Below are 17036 nucleotides of genomic sequence, written 5' to 3'. Positions count from 1 at the left end.
ACTAATAACGATATATAATACCAATAAAAATATTAGACGTTTTAGCAATTCTCCAAATTAAAATATGATATATGCACTAAAAGTTGTATGAAAATACAAATATACATATATATGGATGACGAACAATATTACTCTTTTTGTAACGATAATATTGGTTTTGGTGGCATATGTAAAGATTCTAAACTCCCTTCCATCATTTGTACGACGTTGAACATGGAGGGACGGTTGAATGGCATAGCTTGAATGCACCATAAGCTTACAATAATCATCTTTCTTGCCATCATTTCATCATCTTCATTTTCCATTATTTCTTCGCAAATATTTTTCAAGAGCTCACCATCATCATCATCATTGACATGCTTATGTGCCCAATGTGGATAATATATTGCACTTGTTCGAGAAACACTAGTGTCGATATTTTTTCTTCCGCCCACCATTTCCAAAACCATCATTCCATAACTATAAACATCAGATTTGTAAGATACTTCACCGAAATTTCTGTTATGCATCTCCGGTGCTGTATATCCAATTGTGCCTCTACCCTTCAACAGTGATACACCACTCCCATCCCTTTGCCACAACTTGGCAAGGCCGAAGTCAGAAATTTTAGGACAAAAATCAAAATCCAAAAGAATGTTATGAGGTTTTATGTCAAAATGTAAAATCGTTGCGCTACAATCTTGATGCAAGTATTTTAGTCCTCTAGCAATTCCAATTGCTATCTCATAAAGTGTTTTCCATTCTAGGCGACTATTATTGGTATTGGTATTATTTTTGTGATTAAAAATAAACTTATCCAATGATCCTTTAGGCATGTACTCATAGATCAAAGCCCTTCTATTCCCTTCATAACAAAACCCTAATAGACTAACTACATTTTTGTGCATAATTGCTCCAATACTTGCAACTTCATTAATGAAATCTTGTCCATTACTTTTGGCCTCCTTTAGTACTTTTATTGCCACAATTGTGCCATTGGATAAGTGTCCTTTGTAGACAATACTAAAACCTCCTTCACCAATTTTTTCTACAAATGAATTGGTCATTCTCTTCACATTTGCATAAGTATACCGCTTTAGGGTAAATGATGATGCATAATTATTCTTAATAAAATCCTCCACATGAAACCGATCCCTCTTGCGTTTTTTCTTACTTATTAGTTTTCTCGACACTGATTTTCTTTTGTAAAAAAATACTATTAGAATTGCGATTACTCCAATAATTGCTGTTAACGACACACCTACATTAATAATCATAGCATAAATGAAAATTTAGAATTGTATGTAATGCCTACGAAAATTAAGAAAATTATAGAGATGATAAACATATAATTTATTTTATAATGTTATAGTATGTACATATAGTCTTTTCTAAAAAAAATGGTTTCTGTTAATTGTACGTACCAGCTATTGTCCAATAATGCTTCCATGGCGTTCCTGCATATTAAGAAAAGTTAATCAAGAATTTTCTATTGTACGTGTTCAATTTAGAGTTATATTTTTCTTTTATATAAATTTTAAGGGTATTTGTAGTAAAAATATCTAATATTTTCGGTTTCATACATTTATACCCTCTGATTTTTTTTACGGAAAAAATACCTAATTGTGGAAATTGATCCTCTAAACCAACTTATTATCCAACTCATTTAAACCAACTAACTTAACTAACTTTCGGTTATGTTAGTTAGTTAGTTGGTGCTATCCTTGTTTGAGTTAGGGGTATATATATAAGTCTAGTCTTTTCATTTTAAAGGAAGAGGTTAGAACACAAGGTAGAAGAGAGAGGATTGAAGAGAGAATTGCTTAGGGTTCTAAGCTGAGATTTCTGTTCTTGAAGAGGGTCAAGAACAAGGGGTGTACTCGGGTTGATAGAGAGAAAACTGTGACTGTTTTCTCTGGTGTGTGTCGAGTGCCCTCTGAGCTGTGATTGCTCTGGTTATTGTAATTGTATTGCTGCTCTCTTATTCACATATTAATGAAGTTTTTGGTGATGTTTCCCAGCTGGAGTATGGCCAGGGATCATGTTGATCTCTAGGACCGGAACCAGGATAAATTCTTGTGTTGTTCTTTGTTTGATTTCGGGTTTGATTCATTGTGTTGATTAATTGGTTTATGTTCATTATTACTGTCAAAGTTGTGAATTTATTGCAGATTCTACGATTGAATCCTCAATGTTATTTCCGCTGGAATTACAACACTAACATTACATTTCTAAATTAACTAATAGTTGATAAAGTATATATATTAACTTCTAGTTCATAATTCGTACGATAGTTTCAAATAATCAATACATTTATTTGTTTAATATTGTCATCTGAAAAACAAGTCACTGTCTCAAACACAACTAGATAAATAGTTAATTTAATTTATTTTGAATTTGGAGAGCATTGAATATGTTATTTTACTTTGAATATGGAAGCATAAAGTCTCAACAATAGCATATTTTAATATCGTCAACTGTACTAATTTATATAAATTAATGTGTATAATAGAATTACCAATGTTATGCCAAGAATTAGTCATATAGATAAAGAATAGTATAGTAATTGTTCTTGACTTGTTCTTTGGCCTTGAAACCAGAGTAGTTTAGTACTATAAGAATAAGTCATATTTATTTTTAAACTAACTTCTACTATATATCTTTTCATATACTAAAAACTATATGTAAACAAAAATATATTTTAAATGTTTTACAAAATATATATACTTAATTAAGTAAAAAAAAAATCAATACATAAGAGCATATAAAATCACTACAAAAGTTACTTAATTAGTAACAATCTTTTAGTTACAATATAATTTTTTTGTAACTAAAATGTGTGACTTTTTGACACAATAAAAAGTTACTTATGAGTTAAACATAATATTTAGATACAAGTTATAGCTAAATTTAGTTTTAATGACAATATAGTATTGACTAAAAATAAATTTAATCACAACAAATTATAATTTTTGTAATTAATACTTTTAGCCACATACTTTTATTAGCGACAACATATAAATAATTATTTATAATATTAGTCATAACTCTTTCTTTTTCAATATTCACAATTTTGTTGTGATTAAAAATACAAATTTTTATAATGAATACATAGAATTATCACAAAATAGAAATTAAAAAATAGAATTCATGAGATCAAGTTTCTAAAAGAAAAAACTACATGTAGGATCCAATCTAACAAAACAAACAATTCATCAAAAAAAATTCTAAATTTCCACTAGTTTTAAGCAAGCCGGCCCTGACCTAAGACGAAGGAGGCGGCCGCCTTAGGTCCCCCACCGCTCAGGCCCCATTTCGAAAAAAAAAATTAAAATATAGTTAGTAATAAAATAAATAATAATACTTTTAATGCTAAATATGTGTTGTAGTCTATAATTTAATTAGTTTAACTCTGAGAGTTCAAATCTCAATAGCGTCACTTTTTCATTGGGCCTCAATTTTTATTTTTACCTAAGGCCCAAATTAACATAGGACCAGCCTTGATTTTAAGCAGAATTAATTAATATTAGGATTAATTTATGAACATGAAAGGCAAAGACTTAATTATTAATGTGGAAGGCTATAAAATAAATAAATAAATAAATAAATAAAAGAATTTAGAGATAGAATTGGGGGTACCTTGATGAGGAGGTTTAGGATGGTGACAAAGAAACTTTGTTGAATTGTAATCATAATCACAAAATCCATTGAATTTACTAATGCATGCCGTACAATTGCCTATGGAAGCTTCCGTATAACTCACTTGGAATCCTTGTCTAACAGCTCCATCTACTTGTGCAAACCCAATTCCTCTTGATTCTATCCCAACACTCACATTCCAACTACATCTTCTACTTTCCATTTCTAAACCATAGTAACCATTTTTAAAAATGGAACCATTAGGGCAACTGAAATCTCCGATCTCCACAGAATTACCACCGTGCTTGGTACAATTATAAAAAAATGACATATTTCCAGAACCCGGGGCATATTCAAGGAGCCCCGGCATTAAGTCAATATTTCCTGTCATTCCTTTTGATCCTGGTGAACAAATTCCCCGAAATAATTCGGATCTTTCGAGTTTGAGAATACGAGAACTCTTGTTTAGCTCAAAAACGTTGTATTTGATGTTGGCTAATTCAATTGTTGTTTGGTTTTGGTAGCAGTTGAGCTTTAGCCGTGGATAGCCGCAGTGTAACGGCCTAGATTCTCCCCAAAAAGGAAAATCTATGTTGGTAATGTTTCCACAAGAGAAGAGAGAAACATTACAATCCAAACTTAAAGATAGAGCAATAAGAAAGATGGACTGAAAAGCCAAAATGATGAACAACATGACTTCATTTTCGAGCATTATTTGCATATGGAGATAATATTCATGTATGTAGAAATTTTGTTTGCAATTTTAGTTGACTAGCTAGACGGGCCATATTATTGATGTGTTTGCATTGATAATGTTATTAAAAATATTGTTCATAAAATAATGTAATTAAATTGATCATGTTGTTATTGATGTCATTGAGTGTTGACAAACAAATAATTTATTAGAGTGAACGATTCAAAGTTGGCAAGTACTCAAGCTACTTAAGTTGATTGGGTGTTATACACTGAAAGTCACCACTAACCCTTTTGAAAAATCCAGAACAATCAAAATATATTTAGAGAGGTGGAAGTGTTTTCTAGCACTTGAGTCTTAGACCAAAACCTAAAAACAATTGCTAGAAATATCTATATGGCATATTAAAAATATATATTATTTTGAGTGACAATTTTTAAATTACAACCAAAAAAATTTGTAATTAAATGTGATTTTTAGCCACTATAAAATATTACTTGTGACTAAAACATAATATTTAGATACAAAATTGTCAACAATTTAATTTTAGTCACAATAAGTATTATGACTAAATATACAATTAATCACAATAAAGTGTAATTTTTGTGACTCGTACCGTTAGCAACGGACTTTTTAGTCACAATACACTACAAGAAATATCACTTTTACCAGCACAGTTCGCTACTGTGCTGGTAAAAATAACTTTTACCAGCGCATTTCACAAACTGTGCTAGCAAAGAAGTCAAAGTTACCAGCGTACATTTGCAGTAGCTAAAATCTAACTTTTACTAGCGCATATACGCGTTGGGAAAAGTCATTTTTGCCAGCGCTTTTCATTTTATGTTGGCAAAAATTCTAATACCAATGTTGATTTACCAATCCTTTTTTGCCAACACATCACAAGTAAATTCTATTTTACCAGCGTAATACTAACTTTTACTAGCATAAAAATGTGCTGGCAAAAGTGACATTGCATAGTGATATAAGAATAATGATTTATACAGGTGGTTATACAAGGAATAAGTGTTTAATAAGTGTGATAGTAATGTAGTGAAATAGTGATATTGATTATGTATATACTAGAGATTTGTCTTGCTTAGAAGAGAATTGTATGAGAGAAAATAATTATATATGGGCAAATAGAAGAGTAGGTAGTATGTTTGGAAGTAGTAGGAGACTTGATTTAGTTTTTAAATTTTGTTACAATGTGAAACCTTGATGAAATATATTTTGGTTAATTATCTTTTACACTTTTTGGTTAGAATTACTTTTTAAAAATTATTCTTTTATTAGAAGAAATTGTATCCACACACATCTAAATATTGATTTAGAGTTCACATAATTCTAAACTAAAACTTATCTAGAAATTACGTACTTTAAGGTTCTTTCTACAAATATTGTGTAAAAATTTCTAGACTACGGTCATGTAGTAAAAATGTGTATCACATTCTGATATAATTACTTCAGTAAAATCAACATTGAAGAACACAGTTCTAGTTCTCATATTGAATTATATACAAAATATGAAGCAATCACTTGTCATGAGTGAAAAATCGCGTTTTTGCAAATGTCAGTTGTATATAAGAAAATATTAAAACTGTAAACGTTTGCAGCAGCAGAAAGTAATTCTGCTACAGCAAAACAGAACAGGCAGAATATAAAATATTTGCAGAAAAATAAATAACTTGACACAAGAGATTTATACGTGGTATCAGTGTTCTCACGAACACTCCTAGTCCACGGGGTCACGCCCAGAGAATGAAATCAATTAATAAAGTATCAAAATTACAAAGACAATTGACTTAAACAAGTTTAGACTCCCTCTAAAGTATTGCCGCAATCTTTTGTAATCCACTTTAAGAATCTGACTTCTTGAAACACCTTCAAGCCTGAACTCCCTTCGTCTTTGAAGTGTGAGTGCTTACTTCCTCACGAAGTAAGGCTTCAACAAGTCTTCTCCCGAAGACCAAATGCTTACTTCCTCCCGAAGTAAGGCTTTACCAAGTCTTCTCCCGAAGACCAATCTCTTGTTCAGTCAAGTAGTTCTTCACAACCTCTAGGACAGAGTAAGAACAGAAATAGAACAACTAGAACCTAGATGAACAACTAGGCTCTCACAAAACAAAGAAACACTCTTCTCTCAAAAAGATAAATGCAAAAAATAATTAATGGAAGAGTTGATTCGAATGGTTGCTCTCTAAGCTCTATTTATAGAACATAGAAACCAAAGAGGCAACCACAAGTTTGAATCTACAGTTGTACAAAAACTTTCCCAAGAAAACACGATCTGCTACATCAGAATCGGATGCTGACGCAGCCGATCACACCAGAATCGGGAAACTTGCTAAAATCGGGTCCGATCTTCTATCAATGCTTGATTCCTGCCAAAAACAGATTAGATATTCTAATTGTATCAAGATACAATCGAAATCAATAAGGAAAAGGCAATAATCAAAGTTTCCCTAAAAAAGACAACTTTCCAAAAGAGAATTCCTGATCTCTTTTAAGAAGTTTTCAACAAAGGAAAGTTCAGCTGAAAGTGCAACTTTCCAAACAAGGAAAAGGGCAACTAAAAATCGAATTTATTAAGTAAGAATCCGAATATGAATGCTCAACAATCTTACCATAAATGGAAAAATTATTTTGTTAACTAACTTGCCAAAAAAAGGACTTTACAATCTCCCCCTTTGGCACTTTAGATGAACAAAATAATTTTTAACATAAAGTACCTGCAAGGCAAAGTTAGCAAGAGCAAAAGATACTACTCCCCCTGAGTAACACAATCGAATATCACAAAGAAACCAAAAACAAGCTAACTTTAAAAGATATGTTCACAAGTACTAACCAACCACAACTTCTCCTGGAAAAATGATCTAGAGTTGATAAAAACAAATTGAATGCTCAATAAAATGCACATTAATTAAAAAATATTTTGACAACTAAATTGCCAAAAAAAGGACCTAACAATGAGTAAGCTCGTTATATTATATTTGGTGGAGAAATAATGTGTTAACAAAGAAACCACATATAAAAACACACAAAAGCAAATATTAAATACACCAATTTTCACGTAAAATAGAGTAAAATTACACACAAAACAGTACACTCATAAAACACTAATAAGTACAATTTTAAAATTAGAAATAAGATTATCGATCTCAATTTACTTCACCACTTGAACTCTAAGCTCTTGAAAGTTGAAACTTCATGCAAACTACGTACCACATATAGCTCCACTACTCCAATACCTTATCAGATGATCAAAAGCACTTTAATACATAAATATTTATATCTTATTTAAAAAAAAATGATATATAGAACACATATACACAGAAGTAATTAAAATAATAATATATAGTGTGGTCTATGGGCAGATCATATATGTCTAATGGTGGTATTTCATTGGCCTTACACTTTAGAAAAATATATTAAAAAGTAGAATTTTTTTTTTTTAAAAAAAATATATATATATATATTTAAAACGGATCGGGTCAGATCCGATCCGTAAAAAAATTAAGCGGGGCGGGTCGGATCTGATCCAAGATCCAATAACTATCCAAATGTTTTGGATCAGTAATGATCCGTCGGATCGGATCACTGATCCGATCCGAATGAATGGATCTTTTTGCCATGCCTAATTCTAAGGTAACAAAGAACCATCCGCCAGAGCATGCACCAGAAGCTGACAATCAGAGAAACAATCCACTTCCTCCACATCCACAACACCAGCCATCCATAAACCAAATAGGAGAGCCTCCAATTCACCATGTAACACGGAAGCAATGTTCACCTTCTTTGCCCCAAAGCATTTAACGAAGCCATCATGGTTGAACAAAACCGCTGCCACTGCTCCTCTATCCGAGTTGGAGGCATAATTGACAAAGCATTTGACCCTGCCAGGTCTTGGAAGGCCCCAACGAATCACTCCAATGCCTGCTCCCTGCTCACTATTTTCAGTATCAGGCCTCAACGTCGCCATATGCTCATTGAAACACTTGTCCACAGCACTCCGCAAAGCTTCCAATCCCAAAGGAGTTTTGTTATGGAACATATCATTCCTAACGCTCCACAATTTATGATACACAATAGGACCATAAAGAGTAAATTCGTCTCTCTCATGGCTCGACCAGTTTTGAGAGAAAGGAGGGGAGACTAGCCAATCCGCAACATCACGCCCATTCTCCAGCAGAAAAGAATTCATGTGAAGGTTCCACTTACTTGCAAACCAGAGATGATTTGTAACGATGCAATGAACTGCAAAGTGAGTCACCGTGTCTCCATTTTCATCCCCACATAAACTGCAAGGCCCAGGACAACTTTCAAAGATTGATTGAAGCTTCGAACCAAAAGGCAAAGCTTCCTGGCACATTTTCCATAAAAAAAGCTTGAGCCTCTCATACATATTTATCTTCCATATGCGGCTACAGATTTCGTCTTTCGAGGAAAAGCGAGCCTCATTTAGATCCCAGTAGGCATTTTTGATAGAGAAATTCCCCGAAGAAGCCGACTTCCAGCACAGAGTATCATAGGGTTTAAGAGAGTTGAAGTCAACTGCCTTAAAAGTCTTAACAGCATCTGGCCGAAACCAAGTTGAGACTAAGTTGTAGTTCCAGTCATTCCCTGAGTCCACCATCAAATCCCCAACACAGATATTCTCGTTGACTCTCGGATTAATGTCCCTACTGTCACAGAACAGACCATCACCCCCTGACCAAGAGCTCCAAATATTCACCTTAGATTCTCTCCCAATCAGCCAAATAATATTGTCTGCTATAAAATTCTTGGTTGCCCAGATGCCTTTGGCCACCGGCAAAGCTAAGGCAGGGAGATTTGAAGAGAAAAAGTCTGATCTGTTGCAATATTTATCCAGCAGTAAAGTTTTCCAAAGGAAAAATTGATCAGAAGCCATGAGCCATCCAAGTTTAGATATCAAACAGAAATTAATGTCTGCAGCTTTCCTGATGCCTAAACCACCACACACCTTCGGCTTGCAAATAGAGTCCCAAGCTTTGAGAGCAAGATATCTTCCTTCCTTGATAGACCCAGTCCACCAAAATTTGCGGAGAATCCCATCAATTTTATTAGTGATCCTGCGAGGTAGCATGTAGACCGACATAGTATAAATCGGAATAGAAGCCAACACACTCTTGATCAAGGTAGTTCTAGCAGCTTGAGACAGAAGCTTAGCCCTCCATCCTTCAAGCCGAGAGCTTAATTTTTCAACAATAAACTCAAAGTCAGAGCTTCTCTTTCCATTAGTTAACAGAGGATTGCGAAGAAATTTTTCCCCTTCCGAAATTTCCTCAAATCCAAGAATAGCTGAGATGTCCTCCCGACTACTGCGAGAGCAGTATTTAGAGAAAATAATCTTGGATTTCCTTCCATTGATTTGTTGCCCCGACCATCTGCAGTAGGTGTTCATAACATCTAAGAAAGTCTCTACATTGTTGCTATCCGCCTTCACAAAGACGACCAAGTCATCCGCGTACATCAAGTGGGAAATAGGCTGACTTTCCGGACTAATTCTAAATCCATACAGAGAACCTTCTTCCTCCTTAGCAGAGATCATTCTTGAAAGTACTTCCCCACAAAGGATAAACAAAAGGGGGGACAGCGGATCCCCCTGTCGCACACCTCGGTTGGGAGAGAATTTCGTAGTGAGACCCCCATTTATGAGAACCTGGAAGCTCACTGAAGTAACACAGCACATTATCATTTTACAAAAATGTTCATTGAACTCGAAAGCCTTTAGAACCGATAAGAGGAATCCCCATTCGAGGCGATCATAGGCCTTCGACATATCGCACTTGATGCCCACAAAAGCCTCATTCCCACGCCTCTTCATCATATCACGAACTATCTCATTAGCAATGATCGAGTTCTCGGCGATACATCTTCCTTTAATAAAAGCCGCTTGAAAGGGGGATATCAACTTGTCCAAGACTCCACTAAGCCGATTAGCAAGCAACTTAGCCACAATTTTATAAGTGGTGTTACAGAGACTTATGGGTCTGAAGTCATCAAAGCATTCAGCCTGCTGCTTTTTAGGAATCAGCACAATGAAGGATTTATTGATTTCTTTACAAAACTTCCCACTATGAAAAAACTCCTTCACATACTCAACCACCTGATCACCAACCACATCCCAATAAGTCTTGAAAAACTTCACAGGAAAACCATCGGGGCCTGGAGATTTTAACGGAGGTAAAGCCCACACCACTTTTTTAATCTCATCAGCCAAAGGAATAAAGCACAAAGCATCATTCTCAGCATCAGAAATGCCGTTGTGAACAAAGTCCCCGACCCCTTCACCATCCGACTGAGCAGAGGAGTTAAATAACACCTTGAAATTCGAACGAAAGTAATGGACAATGCTTTCCCGATCTTCAATTATGTCCCCATTGTCTAACCGAATTGCCCAGATATGGTTCCGTTTCCTTCTAACCATGATTGAAGCATGAAAGAATCGAGAATTTTTATCACCCTCTTTAAGCCAGCATTCACGAGATTTTTGTTTCCAAATCGATTCCAGGCGATTCTCCACTTCATCCAATTCGAGCATTATCGTTCCTTCAAGCTCCAAATTATCTTTCGAAGGAGGGCAATTTTGCACCTCGCTAAGAGCCTTTTCAAGCAGCTTGATTTTAGTCTGGCAATGCCCAAAAACCACCTTATTCCATTCCGTAAGAGCTGAGGTCGTCGAATGGAGTTTGCGACACAAGATGAAGCTATGAAATCCCTCAATACCCTTCTTCCAAGCCTCTTCAATTACATGACGACAATCTCTATCTCTGCTCCAGGCATCCAAATAGCAAAAAGGAGGGCAGATGGGCTCCCTCTACATTCTAGTATCCAGGATGATCGGAGGGTGGTCCGAGTGACGGATAGTGAGATTCCTCACCCCAGCCTTCTTGAATATAGTAAGCCAATTCGGGAAAACAATGACCCGGTCTAACCGTTCACGAATGAGCTTCTCGAACTCTTGGCCATTAGTCCAAGTGAACAAAGCTCCAACCCCCACCAGATCAATAGCTCCATTATTGAAAATAAAGTTACGAAGGCCCTCACCTTCACCAAGGGTCACTTCTCTTCCCCCAAATTTATCTTCAGGAGTTAGCACCGAATTGAGATCTCCCATTACCATCCAAGGGATAGAAAAACCATCCATAATCCCACCAAGATTATTCCAAAAAGTCAAACGATCGTCTCTTTTAGGAGGTGCATAAGTGAAACAACCAATCCAATCTTGAATAAACCTGTCTCCAATAAACCGAACAATGATATTATTGAAATCAGAACTCACCAATTGAATATTCCAACCAACCCTCCAAAACAAAGCCAAGCCTCCCGAAGCTCCTTCAGACGAAACAGCAATACCATTCAAGAAACCCAACCTTTGCCAAATACCCTCCATATCCAATGCATTCTTCTTAGTCTCCATAAGAAAAATGACATCGGGATTGGCATTCCGGATGAGACTCCGGAGAGCGTTGACTGCCGCAGGTTTGCCCAGCCCACGGCAGTTCTACGATAGGACTAACATGGGGGGTTGGGGGGCATGAATAGGCCCGCCTACTCGGCCAAAGTAAAATCCTGATTAGTCGATCCATCACACAGTTGGTTGTTGCGGTTGTACGAAGACACCGAACCCCCCTTCTCCTCCAAGAGCTTACACTCAGTCGTTCTTAGTTCTTTGTAATTTTCCTTTAAATCCTCCTCTGGATTCACTGAACTGCTTATATTCTCAAACGGATGAGTAATCTGATTATCGATAGTGTTCTCAGAACAAACTTTCTTCGTAGGGAGAGTTACTTCAGACCCAAAGGGAAGGCTTAGCCCAGACGAATCAAGCCCAGCCTCTTCCAACCTTCTTTTCTTATTGGGATCCGCAGGCCTGCCTTGAGAAGAAACAGGCCCATTACAAGAGGGAAAAACTATTACCTTCCTCGAGCGATAGGGCCTAGCTTTCTTATGGGCCGACTTCGAATTTGGGCCTAGAGTAGCTTTGAATACCATTGCTAAGTGATCCACTTGGTGAGAATCCAGCTCGTCTACAACTTTGTCTTTTCCTTTTGAATTTAAATTTGTAGGTAAGTTGGGACCACTCCCATTATCTGTACCTTTGTGCGTAGCCACACTACACGTCCTTGCACTGTTTCCATGCACGTTGGTAATAGATTCAGAATTACAAATCTGCCCCTCCCCAGAGATCAGGGAATAGTTTTCTTCCTCAGTCGTAGCAACCGCCATACCTTCACCAGGAATCTCTTCCACCGTCTCTTCCGCCTGAACTGTGCCGGCATTCCCGTTCCTGGCCGCCTCAACCACAGCTTCCAAATGGATCTGTGTACCAATAAGGGCAAGTTCAAAATTCTCAACACCTGGGATAAGATTGTTCCTCGCCTCCGTCTGGAATCGAACATCATTCAACTCCCTATTTAGTCTTTCTTGTTCATACAGTTCGTAATCTGAGAAGCAGTCTTTCTTACGGGATCCCAAACGTATCCAAGGACCATACATCGGAACTGTTCTTTGAAAATCGTCAGCGATCATTCTTCTCCTCCTTCTACACATCATCTCTTCGTGTCCTACTACACAAAATTTATAACACACACAGGGCAAATTCTCATATTTAAAGTAGCACCATAAACTTACCCCCTCTTCCATAGGTAAGAAAAGCCATACGAAGATAGATTTGTTAAGCTGCAGATTAACTTGAAGCCGAATGTATTCGCCAGTTAGAAAGCCGTTCCTCCAAAGACGATCAATAGTAATGGCTGTTCCTATCTTATTTGCTATCGCATTAGCATTTTTAACTGTCCAGAATCTTGGAGGAACCTCATAAACCCTAACCCATATTGGTGTAGAATTCAAGTCAGCAGAAGACCATTTTCCATCCTCCGGCATGGACTTAACCACCAGAACACCATCGCAAATGGGCCACGGCCCATTCCGAGCAATCTGAACCGCCTCCTGTTTCTTCGTCAGGCGTAAGACAAAGGTTTTTGGAGCAACCTCCTGTAACTTCCAGCCTGCAGCAAGCCTCCATTTTCGTCCAAGAATCGAACGCAGCAACCCGTTAAACACAGTCCGTCTTGAGAAGAGTTTAGCTACCACCGACTTCTCAATAGCCTCAGCTCTTAGTTCAGGCTCCGGTTCCAAAGAGATCTTCAAATCAGCCATGCCACATAGCTCCACCTGAACCTCTTCGGAAGAACTCGCCATTTTCAAAAGCAAAACACAGAGAGAGCAAGGACACCGAAACAAAGCACCGTCAAAGGAAAACAAAGGGTAAAAAACAGAGAGAAACACAGCGCTCTAGAAAAAACACAGAAGCCTCAGCCAAATAATAACAAACCAAAAAGCACTGAGACTTAGGGGAATAAGCAACCCTAGATCACTGAAAGGATCAAATACAATACCAGCCATTTCAATTGAAATCCGAAATATACATGTCTCCAAGATGTCAAGAGAAAAATATTGACACAAACTCTAACAAATCCAACGAGGAATCCAACTCCAATTTCCATATGAAATTGTTTCATGTGTCTAACCATTTGTCACCATCTTCAACAACATTAATGCTTCCATTATTTCCATTATTGTTTCATGAGTTTGTTAGAGGAGATCCACAAACTTCAAGAACTTCAAAAATGATATTGTTGCTAAACTTAAGGGAATTTGACCAGAGAGATTGTTGTTAGACAAATCAAGTACTGATTGTAGACTAGTAACAAATTACAAGAATTGGTGATATCTCGCGTGCTATTCTAATTTTTGCAGTTTTACTTTTTGCAGTATAATTTTAATCTATGAGGTTTGATTTTTGATAAAATAGATTTCGATTCTATTAAAATAATTTTACAATAATTTGGCATTATAATTAATTAAGTTGTCAGTTAATTTTACTTTGTAATATATATTCATAAAAATAATATGTTGGGATTTTACACTCTTATCCCTACATAAGTCAACTCACACACACAAAACACAAGGTCAATCTTGACCTTTAACAACTCAGCAAGTGGACACAAACTGTCCACGTATCACATGCAAAACTTGACACATTACACTTGATTAAAGCATTTAACTTTACCAAAACAAAAACACAGAAAATTGATCAGGTTTTCTTGCTTAGTTTCTAGGGTTAGTTTTTATCGAATATATATGCAATGTTCAAAGATGAATGTGATTTGATTATGCAGATGAGAGTTAGGGAAGAGGAGAAGCAAACACAGTATTTTATAGAGGTTCCCCCTGAGTTGATGGGGTAGTCCTCTTGATCGAGCTCGCCTCAGAAAAATGAGCAGAGCCTTGCACTATTAAAATCAAGATCCAATACACGATTGATGGAGCTTCCAGCTACAGATCAACTGGTAAGACTCGATTCTCTACTGCTTTTGTTTATCTCCTGGTTCTACTTCTTTTCTTCTCAAGAACACTCTCTCTCTCTTCTCACAGATTCTTACTCTCCTCTCTTTTTCTCAACTCTGAGTTCTTATCATTGAACTCAGAGCAATTACAAGGTTCACTCTCTCTCTAGTCTTCAGCTCTGGGCAAAAAATAAGCCAAGAGCAGTCATTTATACTGTTGGGAAAAGAGTAGGGAAAGTGGTCTCGGATTGATGAGTTGTCAGGTAGTTTTCTGTTGATTTGTTAATTACAGTTAGGATCTTGATTTGTAACTGTATTGTGGTTGTTGTAATTGTGCAAGTTGTCTTCTTTTGTAACAGACTTATAATTAGGAAAGTGTTAGTTGGATTTAATTCCAACAAATTCCACCTCAATCCAACTAGGACTTTTCTAATTATAAGTAAATGTATTTTGTGTCTTTTCTGAGGGTCCTAACTCATGTGGCAATGGTTAATCACCATTGCCCATACCTAGCAAATTCATGCAATGCTTGAATTTTCCCATGTTTAGGATTTTAGTGCCAATGCCAGCTGGGTTTTCCTCTGTTGGTACTTTCTCGATTTTGATCTCTTCTTGTATCACTTTGTCTCTGATGAAGTGGTACTTGATCTCTATATGTTTCGTTCTGTCATGAAACATAGGATTTTTGAAAAGGTGTATTCAGCTTTGACTATCTGAATAGACTATAGGGTTTTTCTCCAATAAGTTTAGATCCTTCATAAGCCCTTTAATTCAAATAGCTTCCTTTATTGCCTCTGTAGCTGCTACATATTCAGCTTCAGTAGTGGATAAGGCCACTACAGGTTGTAGTTGAACTCTCCAGCTTACACATTTTCCTTCTACTAGAAAATAGTAAGCTGAAGTTGATTTTCTACTATCTCTGTCCCCTACAAAATCAGCATCACTGTAGCCTTCAATGGTGTTGTTGCTGTTTTGTCTTTTGAACTTTAAACCAACCCTTTTAGTACCAATTAGATATTTGAATACCCATTTCATAGCTTTCCAATGTTCTCTCCCTAGATTTGACATGTATTTACTCAATACACTGATTGAGTAGGCTAAGTCAGGTCTTGTACATACCATTAGATACATAATAGACCCTACAGCATTTGAATAAGGCACCTCACTCATTTCTTCCTTCTCTGCTTGAGTTTTAGGACATTGGTCTTTACTTAGGATGTACTGGTTTGTCATAGGTTGTTTAGTGATCTTTGAATCTCCCATAGAGAACTTCTCTATGATTTTCTTGATGTAATCCTCCTGATCTAAAACCAGTAGACCTTTGCTTCTATTCCTTTTAATATTTATCCCAAGGATCTTAGAAGCAAATCCAAGGTCTTTCATTTCAAACTCAGATTTTAACCAACTCTTCATGAGTTCTATCTTGGCTCTTTCTTTGCTTATTATAAGCATATCATCTACATACAAAAGTAAGTAGATTGCCTCTTTAATATCACTACCCTTGTAGTATAGGCAAGAGTCATAATAGCTTCTCTGAAATCCCCTTTTGTGCATGAATTCATCAAATCTTTTATTCCATTGCCTTGGGGATTATTTCAATCCATATAGGGACTTTACCAACTTACAAACATAGTCTTATTTTCCTTTCTCAATGTATCCTTTAGGTTGTTCCATCAGTATGTCCTCTTCTAATTCCCCATGCAAAAAAGCAGTGGTAACATCCATTTGGTCCACTTCTAGATCATATTGGACAGCAAGTCCAAGCATGATTCTAATTGTTTTGTACTTAACCACTGGTGAAAAAATCTCTGTAAAAGTCTAGCCCCTCCTTTTGTGTGAAACCCTTAGCTACAAGCCTAGCCTTGTATCTTATAGGATCATTCTCAGTTCTGCCTTCCTTGTGCTTGAATAACCATTTGCAAGCAATGATGCTCCTTCCTTTATGTCTTCTGATTAGAATCCAGGTCTTGTTCTTCTTTAGGGAAACCATTTCTTCATCCATAGCACCATGCCATTTCTTAGCATCTTTTCCAGAAATTGCCTCTTCATAAGAATTTGGCTCTGACAAACTTGTAGCACCTAGGTAAGCATAGGCAAGGACTTCTTCCCATACATTTAACATGTATTTCTAATTGGGCTTTGGAGCTCTTCTTGCCCTATCCCTTGCAAGTTGATAATCTTCAAGTGCTTCAGTTTCTGTTTGTTGTTTAGTGTCAGGTTCCACCTGATTAGTATCAACATTCAATTCTGGATCTCCTTGTTCTTGAGTATCAGGTTCCACCTGATTTGTATCAGGTTCAGGGACATTGTGTTCCACCTGATCAGTGCCAGGTGTTTGAGCTTGACTCAGA

At 36.4% G+C, this 17036-nt stretch overlaps 3 protein-coding genes across 3 annotated transcripts; all 3 read right to left on the bottom strand.

Annotated features, from left to right (window-relative positions):
* Positions 1-41: 41 nt before the first annotated feature.
* Positions 42-4406, bottom strand: LOC115695537 (LEAF RUST 10 DISEASE-RESISTANCE LOCUS RECEPTOR-LIKE PROTEIN KINASE-like 2.4). Its single transcript, XM_030622595.2, has 3 exons — positions 3619-4406; positions 1404-1436; positions 42-1240 (listed from the first exon to the last, which is right to left on the bottom strand). Exons 1-3 carry the CDS (start codon positions 4337-4339, stop codon positions 129-131), a joined length of 1866 nt encoding a protein of 621 aa, XP_030478455.2. The 5' UTR covers positions 4340-4406; the 3' UTR covers positions 42-128.
* A 3546-nt stretch (positions 4407-7952) lies between these two features.
* LOC133039423 (uncharacterized) lies at positions 7953-11753 on the bottom strand. Its single transcript, XM_061118322.1, has 2 exons — positions 11269-11753; positions 7953-11103 (listed from the first exon to the last, which is right to left on the bottom strand). Exons 1-2 carry the CDS (start codon positions 11751-11753, stop codon positions 7953-7955), a joined length of 3636 nt encoding a protein of 1211 aa, XP_060974305.1.
* Positions 11754-15456: 3703 nt separating this feature from the next.
* On the bottom strand, positions 15457-16239 carry LOC133039422 (secreted RxLR effector protein 161-like). The gene has a single exon (XM_061118321.1). It carries the CDS (start codon positions 16237-16239, stop codon positions 15457-15459), a length of 783 nt encoding a protein of 260 aa, XP_060974304.1.
* Between the last annotated feature and the right edge of the window lie 797 nt (positions 16240-17036).

Source organism: Cannabis sativa, chromosome 6, assembly GCF_029168945.1.
Source record: "Cannabis sativa cultivar Pink pepper isolate KNU-18-1 chromosome 6, ASM2916894v1, whole genome shotgun sequence".
NCBI classification, from domain to species: Eukaryota; Viridiplantae; Streptophyta; class Magnoliopsida; order Rosales; family Cannabaceae; genus Cannabis; species Cannabis sativa.
Note: the sequence above shows the minus strand (reverse complement) of the source record. Positions and strands in the feature narration are given on the sequence as shown.

What these genes read in the sequence shown, in the direction of transcription:
- LOC115695537 (XM_030622595.2), bottom strand. Translation starts at nt 4,339, where the DNA reads ATGCAAATAATGCTCGAAAATGAAGTCATGTTGTTCATCATTTTGGCT. An exon ending in TCCTAAACCTCCTCATCAAG is followed by an intron (nt 1,437 to 3,618) that starts GTACCCCCAATT and finishes CTTAATATGCAG; the next exon opens with GAACGCCATGGAAGCATTAT. An exon ending in GCATTATTGGACAATAGCTG is followed by an intron (nt 1,241 to 1,403) that starts GTACGTACAATT and finishes TTATTAATGTAG; the next exon opens with GTGTGTCGTTAACAGCAATT.
- LOC133039423 (XM_061118322.1), bottom strand. Translation starts at nt 11,753, where the DNA reads ATGGAGACTAAGAAGAATGCATTGGATATGGAGGGTATTTGGCAAAGG. An exon ending in GAGAAGCTCATTCGTGAACG is followed by an intron (nt 11,104 to 11,268) that starts GTTAGACCGGGT and finishes TGCCTGGAGCAG; the next exon opens with AGATAGAGATTGTCGTCATG.
- LOC133039422 (XM_061118321.1), bottom strand. Translation starts at nt 16,239, where the DNA reads ATGCACAAAAGGGGATTTCAGAGAAGCTATTATGACTCTTGCCTATAC.